This window comes from Centropristis striata, chromosome 22, assembly GCF_030273125.1.
Source record: "Centropristis striata isolate RG_2023a ecotype Rhode Island chromosome 22, C.striata_1.0, whole genome shotgun sequence".
Taxonomy (NCBI): Eukaryota; Metazoa; Chordata; class Actinopteri; order Perciformes; family Serranidae; genus Centropristis; species Centropristis striata.
In genome coordinates this window covers 30,297,562-30,318,343 of record NC_081538.1, presented here as the reverse complement: position 1 = coordinate 30,318,343, position 20,782 = coordinate 30,297,562, and the positions used below count along the sequence as shown (strand labels likewise).

General features: G+C 35.7%; 1 protein-coding gene across 1 annotated transcript; it reads left to right on the top strand.

The window, feature by feature from the left end:
* The first annotated feature begins 3,893 nt into the window (after positions 1–3,893).
* Positions 3,894–11,611, top strand: LOC131960731 (uncharacterized). Its single transcript, XM_059326004.1, has 6 exons — positions 3,894–4,241; positions 6,895–6,957; positions 8,963–9,103; positions 9,193–9,258; positions 10,765–10,820; positions 11,105–11,611. The coding sequence occupies exons 1-6, from the start codon at positions 4,059–4,061 to the stop codon at positions 11,196–11,198; spliced, it is 603 nt and encodes a 200-aa protein (XP_059181987.1). The 5' UTR covers positions 3,894–4,058; the 3' UTR covers positions 11,199–11,611.
* Positions 11,612–20,782: the final 9,171 nt, after the last annotated feature.

Sequence of the window (20,782 nt, the reverse complement as noted above, 5' to 3'; positions counted from 1 at the left end):
ACTCAGAAGCTGCAGCACGTCTTCCTCTTCTTCTTCTGGTTCTACGGCGCCGGCACGCTGACGCGGCCTTTCATCTGGGTTGGACGAGGAGCGACTCGGCGCTTTCTGAAACCTGCCAGGGTGTGGAACAGACCTGCCGAGTCAGCGTTTCCTCGGTGGCGTCAAACCGAAGCCGCAACCTACTTTTATCTGTCTGCACATCTAAACACCAAACACCAGAGAAAACCTGAGAAAACCAGAGAGGAAGTCACACCGGCACCAGCAGCTTCATCGCCCCGGGAGGAGGAGGAGGAGGAGGAGAGGGAGAGGGAGGAAGGAGGTGAAGAAGGAGTTGGTTTGAAAAAGTGCAACGAGAAGGAAGGAGAGAAGATGAGAGAAAATATGGAAAAAATTAGGGAAAAAGAGGAGAGGATGGAGGAGAAAGAGAAAAGAAAGGAGGAAAGTTGGGAATGGACATTCATTTCCTTGTTTCCTAGATAAAGGAGAGGAGGAAAGGAAAGATGGAAGAAAAAGAAACAAAATCCAGAGGAGGAGGTGAGGAAGAGGGGAGGTGAAGAAGGAGTTGATTTGAGAAAGTGGAAAGAGAAGGAAGGAAGGAAGGAAAATGAGATGGAAGAGGAGGAAAACAAACAAGAAAAAGTAGCGAGAAGATGAGAGAAAAGATGGAAAAAATGAGGGAAAAAGAGGAGGAGAGAGAGAAAAGAAAGGAGGAAAGTTGGGAATGGTTATTAATTTCCTTGTTTCCTAGATAAAGGAGAGGAGGAAAGGAAAGATGGAAGAAAAAGAAACAAAATCCAGAGGAGGAGGTGAGGAAGAGGAGAGGTAAAAAGAAAGGAGGTGAAGAAGGAGTTGATTTGAGAAAGTGGAAAGGGAAGGAAGGAAGGAAGGAAGGAAGGAAGGAAGAAAGGAAAATGAGATGGAAGAGGAGGAAAACAAACAAGAAAAAGTAGCGAGAAGATGAGAGAAAAGATGGAAAAAATGAGGGGAAAAGAGGATGGAGGGGAAATTAAAGAAAGGAGGAAAATTGGGAATGGTTATTAATTTCCTTGTTTCCTTGATAAAGGAGAGGAGGAAAGGAAAGGTGGAGAAAAAAGGAAACAAAGACCAGAGGAGGAGGTGAGGTAAAGAGAAAAGGAAGTGAAGAAGAAGTTGGTTTGAGAAAGTGGAAAGAGAAGGAAGGAAGGAAGGAAGAAAAACGAGATGAGGAAGGAAGGAGGAAAACAAAAAGTAGTAAGATGATGAGAGAAAAGATGGAAAAAAATAAGGAAAAAAGAGGAGAAGAGGATGGAGGAGAGAAAGAAAGGAGGAGAGTTGGGAATGGTTATTCATTCCGTTCCCAGGAAAGGAAAGGTGGGAAAAAATGAAACAAAATCCAGAGGAGGAGGAGAGGAAGGTGGAGCGGAGAATAAAGAAAACAGGAGAAAAAGGTAGAAGATGAAAGGAAGTAAATAAAGGAAGACGGTATAAAAGTAAGAGAGGAAAAAAGTTGAATAAAAGAGAGAAAGGGAAGAGAAAAGAAAGTAAAATATGAATGAGAGAAGGATGAAAAGAACAGGAGAAAAAGTAAACGGAGAGAAATGACAGGGGGAAAAGTAGTGAGAAGATGAGAGAAAAAATGGAAAAAACAAAGGAAAAAAGAGGAGAAAGAAAAAGGAGGAAAGTTGGGAATGGTTATTCATTTCCTTGTTTCCTGGTGGAGAAGGTGGAGCGGAGAAAAAGGGAGAAGAGGAAAGGGAGGACTGGAGGAAATAAAGAAAGGAAGCCAGGGAATAAAAGTAAGGGAGGAAAAGAATTGAATAAAAGAGAGAAAAGGAAGAGAAGAGAGTAAAATGTGAGAGAAAAGAGAGGAAAGAACAGGAGGAAAAGCAAACAAAGGAGAGAAAGAAGGAGGAAGGAGAAAAGGGGACATTGAAGAAAAAGGAAAGATTTAAGGCAAAAGAGGGGGAGGAAATAAAGGAGGTCAGGAAAGAAAAGGAGGAAGGAGGGAAGACTAATAACATTAAAGATGGGAGGAAAGGTGAAAGGAGGTAAAAAATTGAGATAAAGGTGAAGAAGAAGAAAGGAGGAGAGAGAAAATATAGGATGGAGAAAAAGGAAGGACGACAGGAGAAATTAAAGACAGGAGAAGAAGAGGAGAAAGCAGGTAAAGCATGGGAAGAAAGGAGGAAGGAGTGGGGGAAAGACGAGAGGAGGAGAAGGAGGAGAAAAAAGGAGGTGTAACCAGGGAAACTCATTTGGAAGTTTGCAGCAGTAAGTCAGTGATATGAGGAAACTCTGAAACAGGAGAGGAGGAGAAGGAGAAGAATAGAGGGGGAGGAGGAGAGGAGGGGGAGAGGAGGAGGAGAGACAAGATAAAAAGGAGAGAGAGGAACTGGAAGAAAGGAGGAAACAGGAGACGGAGGAGAAGAAAAGATGAGACGAAGATATAAAGACACAGAGATAATAGACGATGAAGAAAAGAAGATTAGGAAGAAATTAAAGAAAGGAGAAGAGGAAAAAGAGGAGGAGAAAGAGGAAGTAATGAAAGAGAAGTTAAAGAAAGAGAGAAGAGGAGAAAAGAGGAGATAAAGAAGAGAAAATAGACAAAGAAGAGAAGGAGAAAAGAGGAGAAAGCCTGAAAAAGGAGGAAAGAATATAAAGGAGAGAAGGCAGAAAAAAAGGAGACGGAAAGAAAGAGGGATGAAGAAAAGAGGAGAGGAAGAATGGGAGGAGAAAATGAAGAGAAGCCAGAAAATGAGGAGGAAAAAAGGAGAAGGAGGGATGCAGGAAAGAGGAGAGACAGAACGGGAGGAAATAGATAAAGAAAAAAGGAGCAAAGGAGAGGAGAGAAAAGAGGAGGAGAAAATAAAGAGAGAAGCTAGAAAAAGAGGAAGAAAAAAGGAGACGAAAGCTTGAGAAAAAGGGAGAAAATACAGAGAGAGGAGCTAGAAAAAGAGGAGAAAGGAGGGATAAAGAAAGGAGGAGAAAAACACAAAAAGGAGAAGAGGAAGCTAAGTATAAAAAGAGGTGAAGGAGGGGTAACAATAAAGAACGTGAGGAGAAAATAGTGAAAGAAGAGAAGGAGAAAGGAGGAGAAAGCATGAAAAAGGAGGAAAAAATATGAAGGAGAGAATCTAGAAAACAAGGAGACGGGAAGAAGGAGGGATGAAGGAAAGAGGAGAGGAAGAATGGGAGGAAATAGATGCAGAAAAAAGGAGAAGAAAGCTTGAGAAAAGAGGAGAAAATAAAGAGAGAAGCTAGAAAAAGAGGAGAAAAGGAAAAATGAGAATGAAGAAGATAGATAGAGAGGAGAAAGGAGGAAAAGGAGAGATGCAGAGAAGAGAACAGATGGGGAGAAAATGGACAAAGAAGAAAGTAGAAAAAGAGGAGAGGAGAAAATGAAGAGACAAGCCAGAAAAAGAGGAGAGAAAGGGATGTGTCATCAGGGATACTCCTTTGGAAGTTCGCAAGGAGGATGAGGAGGAATGCAGGAAGGAGTAGAGAAAGAAGAGGAGAAAGGAGAAAAAGGAGTAGAAGGAGGGATGCAAGACAGAGATAAAGAACAGGAGGAGAAAATAGACGGAATGTAGGAGAGGAGAAAGGAGGAGAAAATAATGAGAGATGCTAAAAAAAGAGGAGAAAGGACAAGCTGTTATGTCCTCCTTTCTCCTCTGCTACATTCTGTTTATTTTCTCCTCCTGTTACCTTCTCCTTTCTCCTCTTTTCTTTGCTTCATTTTCTCCTATTTCCTCGTGTTTTCTCCTCTCCTCTTTTAGCATCATTCTCCTCTTTTTTAGCATCCCTAAAGAGAGAAAATAGACAAGAAAAAAGGAAAAAAAGAGAGGTGGAGAAAATCAAGGGAAAGCCAGGAAAAGAGGAGAAAGGAGGAGGAGGAGAAAGGAGGAGGAGAAAGGGTTGTGTCATCAGGGAGACTTCTTTGGAAGTTCTCAGCAGTGAGTCAGAGACATGAGGAAACTCTGAAACAGGAGAGGAGGCAGAAAAAGAAGAAGAATAGAGGGGGAGGAGAGGAGGAGGAGGTATAAAAGCCTGAGAGGGGAGTGAACCTGCTGCAGTCGAAGATGTTTCTCCTCCTCGTCAGGACGTCTCTCCTTCTCTCCCTGCTGCTCAGCCTCAGCACCGCCGGCGGGATGCTGGTTGCCACGGAGACGGGCCAGCGAGAACTCACCTGCCGCGAGCAGATTCCCGCCGGACTGATCCGAGAGCTGTGGAGCCGCACCACACAGCTGATCAACAAGCTGCCGGTAGGATCAATAGCTCTGATCAATAGCTCTGATCAATAGCTCTGATCAATAGCTCTGATCAATCACTCTGATCAATCACTCTGATCAATCACTCTGATCAATCACTCTGATCAATCACTCTCATCGTCTGTGTGCAGCAGTGGAATGTAACCGAGTGACATAATGCAGTTTTATTCTACTTATTTAACAAGTAGTATATAATATATATCTTAAATTGGATACAACTGAGTTCTCTTACAAGTATTAGTTAGTGATATAAAAACTATATACTATAATATTCTATAATATAATATATCATATAATCCATTTACCTAATTTTAGTGCTGAACTTATACAGTTTTGAGATGCTTGTACTTCTACTTTTTGCAACAGTATACTTCTACTCCACTACATCTTGGAGGGAATTACTGTTCTTTTTCAACAAAAAGACACCACCTGTTAATGTGACATAATGCAGTATTATTATTTACAAAGTATTATATACTATATCTTAAATAAGATACAACTGAGTTCTCTTTCAAGTATTCATTAGTGATTTTTTCATTAGTGAAAAAATATATACTATAATGTTCTATAATATAATATATAATATAATCTGTTTACTTTATTTCAGTGCTGTACTTAAATACAGTTTTGAGGTACTTATACTTCTATTTTTTGCAACAGTATTCTTCTACTTCATTAAATCTTAGAGGGAATTACTGTTCTTTTTACTCCTGTTTTTCCCAACTTTTTCAACAAAAAGACACCATCTGTTAATGTGACATAATGCAGTATTATTATTTACCAAATATTATATAATTCATCTAAAATTGGAACTAATTGAGTTCTCTTACAAGTAATCATTAGTGATATAAAAACTACATTCCATAATATTCTATAATAAAGGAGCCATTCTGCATAATAAGTAGTCTTATTTTTGACAACTAAGTACATTTTGTTGATAATACTTAATTTAACTTTTTGTTATTTTAACATTTTACTATTTTTAGACTGTGGTATTTTTTATTGTTACTTTAGTACTTACTCAGTGTTTGTATAGTCCCATGGTGGTAAAGTTATGTAAACTTGTGTGTCGTCTCTGTATTCTGTTGTTTTCTGTAATCTGAGTAAGGGGAAGCATGTAGATGTTGAACAATAGAGGTCCCAGGTTGGAGCCCTGGGTAACTCCGCTTGTCATATTTGACTATAAATACCAAGTAGTTAATAATTCATATTGACGAGTGATACTGTGGATCAGCTGATTTTGAGCACCAGACAGGAAGTGAAAGTATGAAAAGCTGCAGTTTCTAAACCAGATCAAAGCTTCTGATCAGATCAAAGACTTTATGACTGAAAACACACAAAGCAGTTTTTACTTCACAGCTGGAGGAAGTAGAGCATCAAGGAACAGATTTAAAATACTGTGACTAATAATAAAACGGTATTACCTGTACTCATACAACCGCCAATACTAATAACACCTTAAAGTACTCAGAATGTATTTTTTCCAAGGTTTTTGAGGTACTTGCTGATCAATGATTAAATGTAACAAAGTAAATATACTTAATTTAAGTGCTATACTTAAATAAAGTTTTGAGATGCTTAGACTTCAACTTTTTGCAACAGTATACTTCCACTACATCCTAGAAGTAAAAAATATTGTACTTTTTACTCCATTTTTTTTTTAAACATTAAAAGACATCATCCGTTGATGTGGCATAATGCAGTATTATTCTACTTATCTACCAAGTGGAATAGAATACATCTTAAATTGGAACTAATTGAGTTCTAAGTATTCATTAGTGATATAAAAACTATATACTTTAATATTCTATAATAAAGGAGTCACTCTGCATAATAAGTAGTCATATTTTTGACAATTTAAGCACATTTTGTTGATAATACTTAATTTAACTTCTTGTTATTTTAACATTTTGCTCATCATCAAACGTTTTCTGTTGTTTTCTGTAATCTGAGTAAGGGGAAGCATGTAGATATTGAACAATAAAGGCCCCAGGTTGGAGCCCTGGGTAACTCCGCTTGTCATATTTGAATATAAATGCCAAGTTTAATTTTTCTGGGTCGTGGCAAGCATTGCTGTAGTTATGGACAACTCAATCCAGTCCGAAACAAAGCCCAAGATCAGGTCCAGTTGATTTAGAATCCATTCCAAAGGCAATCAAAATGTATAATATATTGATTTTTTGGGATGACAATACGATATTTGCTGATATCACAATGAAGGCGTATCTTAAAGATGATATGTATTGATAGTTTCACTTTGTATTGATGTTATTGGAGGGTTGGTAATTGAATCAGTATACCAATCCAGATCAATGTATTGTTACACCCCTAGTCCAGACCAAGGAAATAATCTGTAATCATCAATCTATTTTATCTATCTTAAATCAGCCGGTCTGGCAATATTCTGCACAACTGATTCTGAATCAGCAGCCGGGAACAACTTGACCAATAGCCAAAACCAAGAAAATTCTAAGTCCAACATGTCACAAGAGCAAGACTTAAAAAAAAGAAAGTGGTCTTGAGACTGGACTCGAGTACAACAGCCCCAGTATACTTTTGATAAAATGTAAAAAATACTGTGTAAAAACTGATTTTTCAAGCAGTGCCATTAAAAAAACACTAATGAGTTTGATATTTCCATCCACAGAAAGAAGAGAAATTCTCCAGGCACAACAGACTTCTACCCAAGTTTTGCACAAAAGGTCCTGAGGTCAGTAAACACGTTAACCTGTCTGTCTGTTAACCTGTCTGACTGATTAGTTTATATAACCATTGCACACAATCTTGTAGAAAAAAAGGCCCATTGTCGTCTTTGCATCTCTGGTGAAAGTTTATCACTTTTTGAATGGAGTCTGGTGCTTCAGCGGAAGTTAACCTTTCGCTGAGGTTTCAGCCTCCAGCCATAACAGTGCCGGCTTGGTTTACCTCAGCCACAACCACACGTTTACCAAACCCTAACCTAAACCTGCACAGAAGAACCATGCCGAACCTAAAAAACTGAAACTAAACATAACCAACGTCACGCCCCCACTGACTCTTCAGGAATTTCTTCCCACAAACATTAACCTGTGTGTCAGCTTGCAGGAGTTTCCAAACACGTTGCAGCTGACATACCTGCGCAGTCAAGTGTACTGTGTGGAACTCAAGAAGGAAATATTTAGTGAGAGAATTCCAGTGTGTTATTTTTATCCCACAGGGTGTTTCATTGATGCAGAAAAAATTCTAATTTTTAAAAATAAATCTAATTTCTGTAACTCAGTGATTTTCTCATAGAGGCGCTCTGTCCATAATGTCAGCTCAATCTACTACTGCACTAACAATTTATAGTAGTAATAGTAGTAACAGGGCTTTCAAATACAAAAATTTAAAAGCCATTGGAGCGGTTGTTGTTGAATGCTACCAAAGTACGGATTTAGCCTCAGTTAGGAAGTGATATATGAACTAATGCCCTCTTATTTTTGTTTGTATACAAGATTTATTGTCACTTTGTTAGTTTACATTGATTTCTGGGATTCAGCAATGCCTTATTTTGTTTTTACTTAGATAAGAGAACATTTTATGAGTGATTGAGGGCATTTTTACCAAGACTTATCTTGTTTTCACCAATTTTTGGTTAGCTAGTATTTGCACACAGCACAACAACTTCACCCTATAAAACTAGTGTTTAGAGATTGTTACCTACACTAATAAACCACCATGATAAAGTGGGATTCATCAGTCAACACACCTGGGTAAAAGCAGATTCAGACAATTTTCTCATAACAGGAAAATAGAAGAGAAATTTAAGAGAATATTGTTGCATGAGGCCCCTTAAAATGACTTAGTGTGGCCAGTAAAGTAAAACAAACCTGGTCTTTCTTGATTACAGCTTTAAAACTGATGAAATGCGCAACTTATAAAGCAAATGTTGATCCTATCTTTGTAGCCTACGTTAGCTTAGCTTTACGTGTGCAGTTGGCGCATTAGATGTTTGCGGTCTCTCCTGATTTGAGGAAGGAAACTGTGGAGTTGTTGGTGTGAAACGATCATCTGGATTTTCTGGTCAGGACATTGAAACGATATCCTTAAAAAAAAAATCTATTTTCAGTTTCTCAAGACGTCATTAGAGTTTGGTGTTGAAGGGAAGCTAATAGAAAAGCAGTCTGCGCTGCTTGATTTTGCTCAACAACAACAGCTACAGCTACTACTGCTATTATCATTGCTACTATTATTATTGTTACTTTTTGTTATTTGAACATTTTGCTATTTTCAGACAGTGGTATTTCTACTGTTACTTCAGTACTTACTCAGTGTTTGTATAGTCCCCTGGTGATGAGGTTATGTAAACTTGTGTGTCTTCTGCATAATAACAAACGTTTTCTGTTGTTTTCTGTAATCTGAGAAAGGGGAAGCATGTAGATGTTGAACAATAGAGGCCCGAGGTTGGAGCCCTGGGGAACTCCCCTTGACATATTTGACTATAAATACCAAGTTGATTTTTTCTGGGTCGTGGCAAGCATTGCTGTAGTTATGGACAACTTAATCAAGTCCAAGTAAGTCCCAAAATCAGGTCCAGTTGATTTAGAATCAAGTCCAAAGGCAATAAAAATGTGTAATATATTGATTTTTCTGAATGACAATACAATATTTGTTGATATCACATTGAAGGCGTATCTTAAAGATGACAAAAAGTAACAGATTTATCGAGCCGACTGATGATGCCGTCTCATCCTCAGCGTGTGATTGGCTGGCTGGAGGTGCGGGAGGTGATTGACGTCTACCAGAGGAGTGTGTTCAGTCGAGAGGTTGTCCAGAAGCTCCTCCCCCTCCACTTCAGCGACCTGCTGTACCGAATCCAACACACACTGCAGCACTGTGTGAGTACACAACACCAACACACACATGCTCAAAAATACACACACAAATATACAATAAACACACTGACTTTTGTGTACTTTGTGTTCAGGTTTCTTCCTCTAAACCTTCAAAATGGTCCAAAATCATCAAGAAACTGGAAAGAAAAATCAAAAAGGTAAATATTTACAGATTTACTACTTCCACTTTTACTACTACTGCTAATACTACAAGTATTACTACCGCTACTACTGGCACTAACACTACTACTACAGCTACTACTGCTATTACTATTGTTCACTACTGCCAATGCTACTAGTATTACTACTGGCACTAATACTAGCACTGCTTCTATAACTACTACTGCTATTATTATTTATACTAATAATACTGCTACTGGTAATAGTACTATTACTGCCATTATCATTGCTACTATCATTAACCAGTACTACTACTATTACTACTGGCTACAACTATGACTATTGCTTCTGCAGCTTCTAAAGCTATTATAATTGCCACTATTATTACTATTACTACTGCTAACTACTCTAAAGCTACTGCTGCCTTTATTGTTTCTACTAGTATTACTTTTGCTACTATTAGCACTAGTACTACTACTGTTTCTACATATAGTATGACTATTACTACTGCCACTAGTACTAGGCCTACTAGTACTTCGACTACTGCTTCTACAGCTACCACTGCTATTATTAATACCATTATTATTGCTATTACTACTGCTAACACTACTAGTATTACTACTGACAATAGTACTACTAATACTTCTACACTATCAATTTTATTATTGGTACTACTATTACTTTTACTACTATTGGCACTAGTACTACTACTACTGCTTCTACAGCTAATACTGCTGTTATTATTGCTACTATGAATACTATTATTACTGCTAATACTAGTAGTATTACTATGGGCACTTATACTACTACTGTTTTTTTACTTTTACTACTGCTATTACTTTATTTTAAGTATCCCTACTGTTAGTAGAGCTATTATTATTGATCCGACTATTATTACTGATTCGACTATTATTATTGATTCGGCTATTATTATTGCTACGGCTATTATTATTGCTACGACTATTATTATTGATTCGACTATTATTATTGCTATGACTATTATTATTGATTCGACTTTTGTTATTGCTACAACTATTATTATTGCTACAACTATTATTATTGCTACGACTATTATTATTGATTCCACTATTATTATTGCTACGACTATTATTATTGCTACGACTATTATTATTGATTCGACTATTATTATTGCTACGACTATTATTATTGCTACGGCTATTATTATTATTTCTACGAGTATTATTATTGATTCGACTATTATTATTGCTACGACTATTATTATTGCTACGACTATTATTATTGATTCGACTATTATTATTGCTACGGCTATTAATATTGCTACGACTATTATTATTGTTACGACTATTATTATTGTTACAACTATTATTATTGATTCGACTATTATTATTGCTACGACTATTATTATTGCTAAGACTTGCACTATTAGTACTACTGCTTCTATAACTACTACTGCTTCTATTATTGCTACTATTGGCACTAATACTAGTACAGCTGCTACTACTACTACTACTACTACTACTGCTATTACTACTTATTACTAAATGTGTTTTGTTGAAACACAGAGGAGGAGAGACGGAGCAGCGCTGAAGGCCGTCGGAGAGTTCACCTTCATCCTCAGGTGGATTGATGAGCTGACTCAGCATCATGTCCTGTAGAGCCTCATCATCATCTTCATCATCATCATCATCATCATCATAAACCGCCTTATTATCATCATCTATGTTGTCACCAGCACTTTCATCATCTTTATCCCCCCCCCCCCCCCCCCCCCCAATAATCTGTTTGTTTAAATTTTTCAAATTGAGTTAAATTGGACTTTTGCAGCACAGAAGCGCTTTTATAATTATTTATTTTCTAATCAATTAATGAATAATAAATAGATAATTTATTTTTATATTTCAGGGAAAATCAGCAGCATTGTCTGGAAACATCAGCTGAGCTGTTTTGTATCAGAACATTTAACATCTGGATGTTTATGGACCTAAAAGCCTGTTGAAACTTTTACTTTGAAAAGACAAAGTGGTATTTTTCGCTGATCATCTTCTCCCCTGCTGTCTGGACGGTAGCCAAAAATCTTAATATAAGAAAAAAAAGTATTGCTAAGTGTTATTGAAACTTTTGCATTTGAATTATTTGTACCTTTATTTAGAAATTAAGTTATTTTTTCAAGAATATTTATTGTTTTTGAGTATTCACTTGTTAAAAGTACTTGAATGTTTAATATATATTGATTTTACAATGATATGAAGGACGATATTTTTATATGGTTATTATTGTAGCTCTATTTATGTGAACTTGTCGATCTGATTCATTATGAAATAAACTAGATTTTTATCTCAGTCACTGTTGATGTTTGTTGTTGGTGGACGGTGAAAAGTGTTGAGTGTTGTCTCCCTCTGCTGGCACACAGTTGGTACAACAGCACATCATTATATACAGTGAGGGATGAATTTCTTTATGTTTTAAAAGGGAAATAAATCAGAGGACATGTACAGAATGGAAAGTTAAGAAAGGAAATGAAATGGCAGGAGTGATTGGTCATTTTCTTCCAGCTTCTCTTCAATGTTCAGTGTTTAGGAGGTTTTATTCTGAGAGCTGAATTAGTCGTAGAGGTCTCCTCTTGTCCAGAACAAACAAAAAAGCTGATTGAAACCAGTTAAAACGTTAAATAAAGCAGTTTCATGTTAAAAATCAGTGTTAAAAAACTGCCAAAATCTAAGAAAATATCATAAAAACGTGGCCTAAAACAGGGAAAAAAAGTCAGTTTATGAAGATTCTTATAGGCCGTTACTTTGATTAAAGTGACTCAGGGTATAAAAATCATACAAATCATTTTGGGTCATTTTGTGTCTTTTCAAAATAATTTTGTGTCTTTTTTCTGTCATTTTGTTTCTTTTTTAAGTAATTTATTGTTTTTTTCAGTCATTTTGTGTCTTTTTTGGTCATTTTGTGTCTTTTTTTTTGTAATTTTGTGTCTTTTTTTGTAATTTTGTGTAGGTAATTAGAGTTTGAGACCCCTGCTTCAGGGGTTGTTTCCTACGCTAATAAACCATCATGATGAAGGCAGATTCGGATGATTTCCTCATAACAGAAAGATTTTTAAGAGAATATTGTTGCATGAGGCCCCTTAAAATGACTCAGTGTAGCCTGTAAAGTAAAACAAACCTGGTCTTTCTTGATTACAGCTTTAAAACTGATGTGTGTAACTTGTAAAGCAAATGTTGACCTATCTCTGTAGCCTACGTTAGCTTAGCTTTACGTGTACAGTAGCAGAGTTAGATTTTAGTTTCTCCTGATTTGAGGGAGGAAACTGTGGAGTTGTTGGTGTGAAACGATCATCTGGATTTCTGGTCAGAACAATGAAACGTCTGGAAAAATGTTCAGTTTCTCAAGACTTCATTAGAGTTTGGTGTTGAAGGGAAGCTATTAAAAAAAGACATTTTAATGCGGCAAAGTGCAAAAAGTCTCATTCCTTTTAATGTCGAAGAGGGCACTGGACAGAAACTATAACAGGAAGAATAAGATGATGAGTAGGAAGGTTTTAAATAAGGAGGGAAAAAAATAAATGTTAAAGTTAAACGGGATTGTGAGTTTGAGGTTTCAGGTCAGAATCTACTTCCTGTTCGTGGAAGAATGAAAGACTTAAAGGAACTGTTCGCCCAAAAGCAAAACTGAGTCACGGTCCTCTTCTTACCTTACCTGTCAGTGGAAAACTGTTGAGCTGCTGAAAGCCACAGTGAGCTGTCCGCCCCCACACAATGACACACCATCATCACCATCATCATCATCATCACCGCCACCATCATGGCCGTCTCCGTGCTGAGTCAGCTCCTCACTAATTATTCCTGATCTGCATAAAAAAATGCTGACAAAACCAGAAAATTAACACCTTTTTCGCCTCGAGATTGTTAATTACAGCACTAAAAGTGTGATAATCAATAAAAGTAACAATCAATAGTCATCAAGCATAAACCAGAAGAAATCTAAAAGTCTTAACAATTTAAACAAGAGGAAATATTAACATTTGGAACAATATATACAATATAGACAGAATCAGGTGGAATTGCACCATTACACAGAGAAAAATATTGATATTGCACAGTGGATCTATTCTGCCCTACAAAGTCTAACTGCAGTAACTAGATTTGGGGTCAAAATTGAGTTATAACTAAAAAAATGTCTGTTTTGATGTCTGTTTTATCTTCTGACAAAGTTTTAGATTTCTGTTTTGCCTTATTTCAGAGAAATAATCATAAAAAACACAAAATCCAACTCAAAACCAAGCAGTAATTGCTCTTACCACAGTCTGCTTTGGATATATATACTAATTTAAAGACAAAAATAATAGAAATTATAAGTTTATTTGAAAGGGAAATTATTATCTAGATAGTGATGAAGTAAAAAAGTGAGATAAAATTATATTAAGACTAAAATATAAGATTACTTTATAATATTAAGTCTAAAATACACAAATCTTTGAATAGAGTTGTTAAACACTTTTAAATACACTGATAACAAAATCAATTTGAATTTTTTTTTATTCACTGAAAACAAAAAATAAAAGACAACAACATTATAGTTACTTCACTCTGTTTATCATCACTATAAGAACCTTTTACAGCAGTGCAGTAACTACGTTTTTGGGGTCAAAGGTCAAATAAATCATCACAATGTTTGAGCATAAAAATGACATCATCAACAAATGTAGAAATAAGTCTCATATCACTAACCTACCTATGACACATTTGGCTGGACAGTTAAAACACGTTAAAAAACTTTAAACTAGTTTTTCTCAGTTTTACCCTTGTATAGTTACTGCAGTTAGACTCTGTAGGGCAGAATACTTCACCTGACTGAAGTATTGAAGATGTTGCACAGTTTGTGTACATTATAAGAAGAATAAAATGGAGAAAAAAAGGGGGAAAAAGTAGTAAGTAAGCAGTAGTTTGTTTTGTTTTGCACGTTTCCTGTCTGGTTTAGTCTCAGACAGACACAGTTTTGCTGCTAAGAATTGAATGTCAGAGCAAGAATAAAGTGAATATTTGACTTTTCCTCACAGCTCTGCAGAATCTAGGCAACATCTGTCCACGTGTAGGCCCAGGGGTCAGGGGTCACGGGTCAGTGAGGCTGATTATGCAATGCTCTGTGTTCGTATGGGTGGGAAAATACAGCCCTGCACCACACAGCAGAGGATGTGGGGTGTGTGTGTGTGTGTGTGGTGTTTATGTTGACGGTTGGCATGCTGGAGAAAAAAAGTTGTCTGGGTAAGATTTCTAGGAAACACACACTCAGTGGTAATTGTTTATGGTGTACGAGGCGACCTGCTAATTCCAGTTAATTAACATTTACCTAGAAAGCCAACTGCCTGTGTGGGGAAAAAAAATAAGCTACTTTAGCATTTTTCATCATAATATCATTTGAATGCATGCAAGAAATAAACTATTCGGTTAAATATATATAAATATATAAAAAATAAAAAAATTGTTTGGGCGTAGGACCACAGATGATCCACCAACACCACCCACAGCCTCATAGACCTCTATGGTAGAAGGAGGGAACATTTCTGGAGGAAAGAAGAGCTACCAGTTTCTTCTGATCGCTCTAAAGACAATTTCTTCATTTTTCTTCACAAAACACATATGTAGACGTTCAGGAAGAACTGAGGATGCTCAAAGTGAAGTCGGATCACTGATAGGAGCTATGGTTTGGACTAAAACGCTTTCTGTTGGAGGAGAAAGTTTTGCTGTTTTTTGCTCTCAGTGGCTTCACAGGAGCAGTTGATTTCAGTTGATTTCACTTGATTGCTCTGCTCTGATTGGTGGACGCCACCTGGCCCTGGTTGCTTAGCTACCAAAGCCCCCCCCCCCCCCCCCAACATACACACACTAACTGAAAACGGTGCACGTACAATAATCAATATACGAACCATCAATAATAGCAAACCTAAAGGATGATACAGTTAATCATAGTCAAAGTAATCTAATCTGATTCTGATCTCAATGACACTACCAGTTCAGTTACTATTACTCTTTAATATGCACTTATGATTTATAATTATTGGGAATTATCACAAACACATGTAGCTGACTTAGTGATAAATCTGCCTGTGGTGTGGTCTGATGTCACAGGATATAAATAAGGTCATTAACCTTTAAGCATTATCACAGGTTCATAAAGACTATTATTATTAAAAAACGTAAAATACTGTGTTGTTACAATATGACATCAATTTACGATACATTAAAAGTTACAAATAGACCCCAATTGAAAATTCAAAGCAATTATTAAAGCTAGAAACTAATATCTTATCACTTCAGTAAAAAATCTAAATGCTTCTTGCACCACTAGAAACTATGTCAGTTTAAAACTGTCAGTTTACACTAACTGACGAGTTTTAGACACAAACTGACGAGTTTCACACTACTTCCAGACAGACAGACAGACAGACAGACAGACAGACAGACAGACAGACAGACACATACATCAACACCTGCTTTATTGTCTTACATGACTTCCTCCTATTTTCCATTTTGAAATTGTAATCTAATAATGTATGGGTGAGAGTCAAGCACACTCAACATTTCTTTAGGAATTTTCTAGTTTTTATTTGATATATACTTAATATTTGACATTATGCAGATGACACATAGTTCTATATTTCTGTTTAGTTAGACTCCCCCTGATTGTTTAATGCTCTTATCACCTCTTTCATTGACATTAATATCTGCACACCAAACATACAACATGCTGTACATACATGGACATGAATAAACCAACATGAGGCCTGTTCCCCAGAACGCTGGTTAAGATGTGTCACGTAATTCAGGGGAATTCTTCAACAGAAACAGAGCCTCTCTGTTTTATTTTTGGCGTTGTTGTTGTTGTTGTTACCATGGTCAACTTATAAACAGTGGTAGGTCTAAAATGCCCAAGAGCTACCGACTACTATCAAGGTGGCAGTAATTTGAGTTTACAAGATGTTTTGTTTGACCTGAACCGTTCGTTGTGCAGCTGTTTTATGTCGATAAATAGAAATATTGAAATACTCGGAGATCTATGCTACGATTAAAAATAGTCTTAACCCTCTGGAGTTTGGGGCTATTTTGTTGGTTTTTGACTCCTTTTCTTTCTTTCTGTATATAAACCACTTAAAATTGTTTCCCATGCCATGTTGGTATTATTGCTTTCAGTACAACCTCACCTATATGACCTGATTATCATTTTTCATTTTGACTTACTGGATGGACATTTTGAACATAAAAACATTTTTAAAAAACACACAAAACACAAACATTTAGAAAACACAAAAAACCCCACAAAATATACACATAAGAAGACAAAAAAATAATTAAATAACACAAAAAACACACAAAAACGCAAGAAAATACAGAAAAACATAAAAAAATAAAACCCACAGATAACACACAAAAAAATGTAAACACAAAACATTTTTTAAAAATGCATTAAAATTAAATTAAAGCAGAGTTGATGCACTAAATTGGACATGGAAACTTGTGGAAAAGCCAAAACTTTAGAGTTGAGCTGACAGCAGGAAACATGCTGCTTCGTTTTTACGTCGAGACGTGATGAAGAAGTCGAGCGCTGGCGATTTTGTGACTCCAGACGGTTCACGGGTGGAAGGCCAAAATTAGTTTATTGGGGAATCCCTAGAAATGTATTTTATAGTCATAGTAATGGTGTTTCTACCCGCGGTGATGATTCAGGTTTCGCTGAGCGCCTTGTGGTGGCGTTTCCACCAGCAGTGACGGCGTTCCGACGCTTTTCTTCCTGCTGAATGACAGTTCCACTTTCAGCAGCAACACTTTTACCTCCAGCATCGTATTTCCACCCATGTGTCGCGGCGGCTCTGCCCACAGTGGTGAACACATTTCTTAATGCCAAGTTTCTATGTTTAATTGGGAAAAAAGTTATGTGGACAAACAATGTCATAGTGAAAGATATTACAGAAGCGCTGAATCAGCCTCCACTCTGCTGGTTTCACTCTTTTTACCAGATGTTGAACATGCTGCAGGCATCTCATTCACACTAGCAGAGACGCTCAGCACTCATGAAGTCTGGCTCAGCATTCAAATGTTGGAGGAGGTGGAGGTCAAGTTCCTCCACAACACATTTTAACAGCTATACCATTATGGATCTGGCTTTACCTTAATGATAATAATAATAATAAAAATAATAATAATAATGATGATACATTTCATTTATATAGCGCTTTCCTAGACACTCAGAGACACTTAACAGTCATTGGTTACATTGCAGTCAGTTTCTTCCAGCTTCTCTTCAGTGTTCAGTGTTTAGGAGGTTTTATTCTGAGAGCTGAATTAGTCGTAGAGGTCTCCTCTTGTCCAGAACAAACAAAAAAGCTGATTGAAACCAGTTAAAGCATTAAATAAAGCAGTTTCATGTTAAAAATCAGTGTTAAAAACTGCCAAAATCTAAAAAAATATCATAAAAACGTGGCCTAAAACAGGCAGTAGGGGTGGACAGGACAGGAACCATCAACCTGTCCGTACATATACATAAACATACATAATAATAATAATAATAATACATTTTATTTGGAGGCGCCTTTCTTGGCACTCAAGGACACCGTACAAAAAGATAGAAAAGATACAGCAATAAAATACAGTAAAATACATAGAATTAATAACAATACAATACAATAGATAGATTAGATTGGACAGGGTAATTGTCATCAGAGGGAATAAGCAGTTTTGAACAGATGTGTTTTGAGTTGTGATTTGAAATGAGGGAGTGAGTCGATGTTCCTGGGTTGGGGTGGTAGTGAGTTCCAGAGGTGGCTGAATGCTTCACCTGTCGGCCATCATCTTTTAGCCAGTATAACTGATACGATACAATAAAGCTTTGTGTCATGTTGAAACAGGGAAGGCACAAACAAAAACGGGTGTTGACACTCTAATATGACGATCATCTGTGTTTTTACTGTGGAGTTTAACCCAAAAAAAACTTTTTTTAATTGAGTCATTTGATTCTTAAAAGCTGAAAGAGGTGGAAAATGTCCAGTATTTCACATAAACAGTAAAAAAACAAAGTCTATACCAGGAGTGTTAAATGATCCATGGCCCTGTCATGGACTGGTTTATGTATCAGGCTCCCTCCTCCTGGAATCTGCTCCAGAGTCTCAATCTGCTGGACCTTATTACGCTCACATGCTTAAACAACGTTTTTATGATGTCATGATCTTGTGCTGTCCATGCCTTTCTTACTGTTGCTTGTATTTTACTGTAGCTCCATGTTTTATTGTCTGTTCTTGTCATGATGCACTGTCTGTCTTATTGTTGTAACTTTTTTTTTTTTTTTTTTTTTTTGAAAAATCTTTTTATTGGTATTTGTAATGTAAAGTGTACACAATAACTCCCCCCTTCCCCCCACCCCACCCGCCCATCCCACCCCATTGTCCCATATCCTCTATAAAAAAAATTAAAAAAAGGAGAATACAACAGAAAGTAGTGCAATAAGGAAAACAGGACAGAAAACAAAAACAAAAAAAAGGTAACAGCTGAATCGACTGCTAAAATAATAAAAAAAGGCTATACATGTATATATATATATATATATACATATATACATACACATACATATACACATATATACATACACATACACATATACACATAAATACACACATACATACATATACATACCTATAAAGTATATAAAATAATAAAAAAAATATATATATATAAAAAAATAATAATAAAATAAAAAATAACAAATATGAAAATAAATAATAATAATAAATAATAATAATAATAATAATAATAAAAAATAAATAAAATAATAAATAATATTGTTGTAACTTTTAACCCTGCTGCTGTCTCGGCCAGGCTTCCCCTGAAAAAGAGCTCTTTGTGTCTCAGTGGGACCCACCTGGTTAAATAAAGGTTAAATAAAAATAAAAATAAAAATGTCCAAACTATTTCATAATGGGCCGTGTGTTGCTGCAGATTTTAGTTCCAACCAATCAAGAACACACCTGATTCAACCAATCAGCTGTTTGAAGCCTGAGATCAGCTGATTAAATGACTCTGGCCCTTTCTGGAATAGTTTGGACATGCCTGCTCTAAACAGGCCAAGTTTTATTTTATTTTTTAGTAATATCTTGCAATCCCTGTTGGTGTCCTAAGCCCAAAGGTTTGGAACAACTTGTTTAATGTCAAGACAATTCTCCTACTTTTGGCCATATAATCATTGTTGAGCATTGAGGCCAATACATTAAAAAAATAATGTTAAAAACAATATAAAACTCCATTCCACAATAAAAACTATTGAAAAGATGTTGTAAAGACCCTTTACAGCAGAACATAAAAAACTCAACAAAATGTTTTGGTTCATGACTAAATGTATTGTTTATTTCAAATATGACTCAGGCCTTATTAGACATGTGGGATATGCCAAGTCAGGTTTATTTCTAAAGCACATTTAAAAACAACTCACGTTGACCAACGTACTGGACAAAAAGTGTATAAAATCACAGTCAAGACAGTAAAACAGGATTCCACAGTGACAGTAGTTACATTAGTCAACAACTGCTTTAAAGTGTTAACGTGTCTTAACTGTCCAGCCAAATGTGTCATAGGTAGATTAGTGATATGAGACTTATTTCTACATTATTGATGATGTCATTTTTATGCTCAAAAATCATGATGATTTATTTTAACTTTGACCCCAAAAACATAGTTACTGCACTGCTGTAAGAGGTTCTAATAACCACAAGTAACCACAATGTTGTTTTCTTTTTTCAGCTTTTATATTTTATTTTCAGTGAATAAACATTTTCAATCAGTGTGTTTAAAAGTGTTTAACAACTATATTCAACGATTTGTGTATTTTAGATTTAATATCATAAAGTAATGTTATATTTTAGTCTTAATATCAATTTATCTAACTTTTTTTACTTCATCACTATCTAGATAGTATTTTCCCTTTCAAATAAACGTATAATTTCTATTATTTTTATGTTTAAATTAGTATATATATCCAAAGCAGAGCAGTAAGTGCAATTACTGTTTGGTTTAGAGTTGGATTTTGTGGTTTTTATGTAATTATTTCTCTGAAATAAAGCAAAATTGAAATCTAAAACTTTGTCAAAAGATAAAACAGACATCAAGGAGTTCATTTTTAGTTAAAACTCAATTTTGACCAAAAATGTAGTTACTGTAATTAGACTTTGCAGGGCAGAATACAGCACATTCAGAATGCATCTCAGTTGGGTTTTTGTACAGCAGTTTGCGACACTCGGCCTTTTTTTTTTTTTTCAAAACTTTATTTATTGAGTGTTTTTCAAAAAGTAATACACAAAGAATACAAAACCCATCCCTCCCTCTTATAACCAACAGTCATCTCGGAGGAAAACTAATACTTGAGTTAATATAAAATAAAAATAAAAATAAAAATAAAAATAAAAATAAAAATAAAAATAAAAATAAAAATAAAAATAAAATAAAATAAAATAAAATAAAAAAAATTAAAATTAAAATAATAAATAAATTAAATAATAAATAAATAAATAAATAAATGGGGAAAAAATAACACTGGGTC

What these genes read in the sequence shown, in the direction of transcription:
- LOC131960731 (XM_059326004.1), top strand. Translation starts at nt 4,059, where the DNA reads ATGTTTCTCCTCCTCGTCAGGACGTCTCTCCTTCTCTCCCTGCTGCTC. An exon ending in AGCTGATCAACAAGCTGCCG is followed by an intron (nt 4,242 to 6,894) that starts GTAGGATCAATA and finishes TTCCATCCACAG; the next exon opens with AAAGAAGAGAAATTCTCCAG. An exon ending in GAGTTCACCTTCATCCTCAG is followed by an intron (nt 10,821 to 11,104) that starts GTGGATTGATGA and finishes TTTATATTTCAG; the next exon opens with GGAAAATCAGCAGCATTGTC.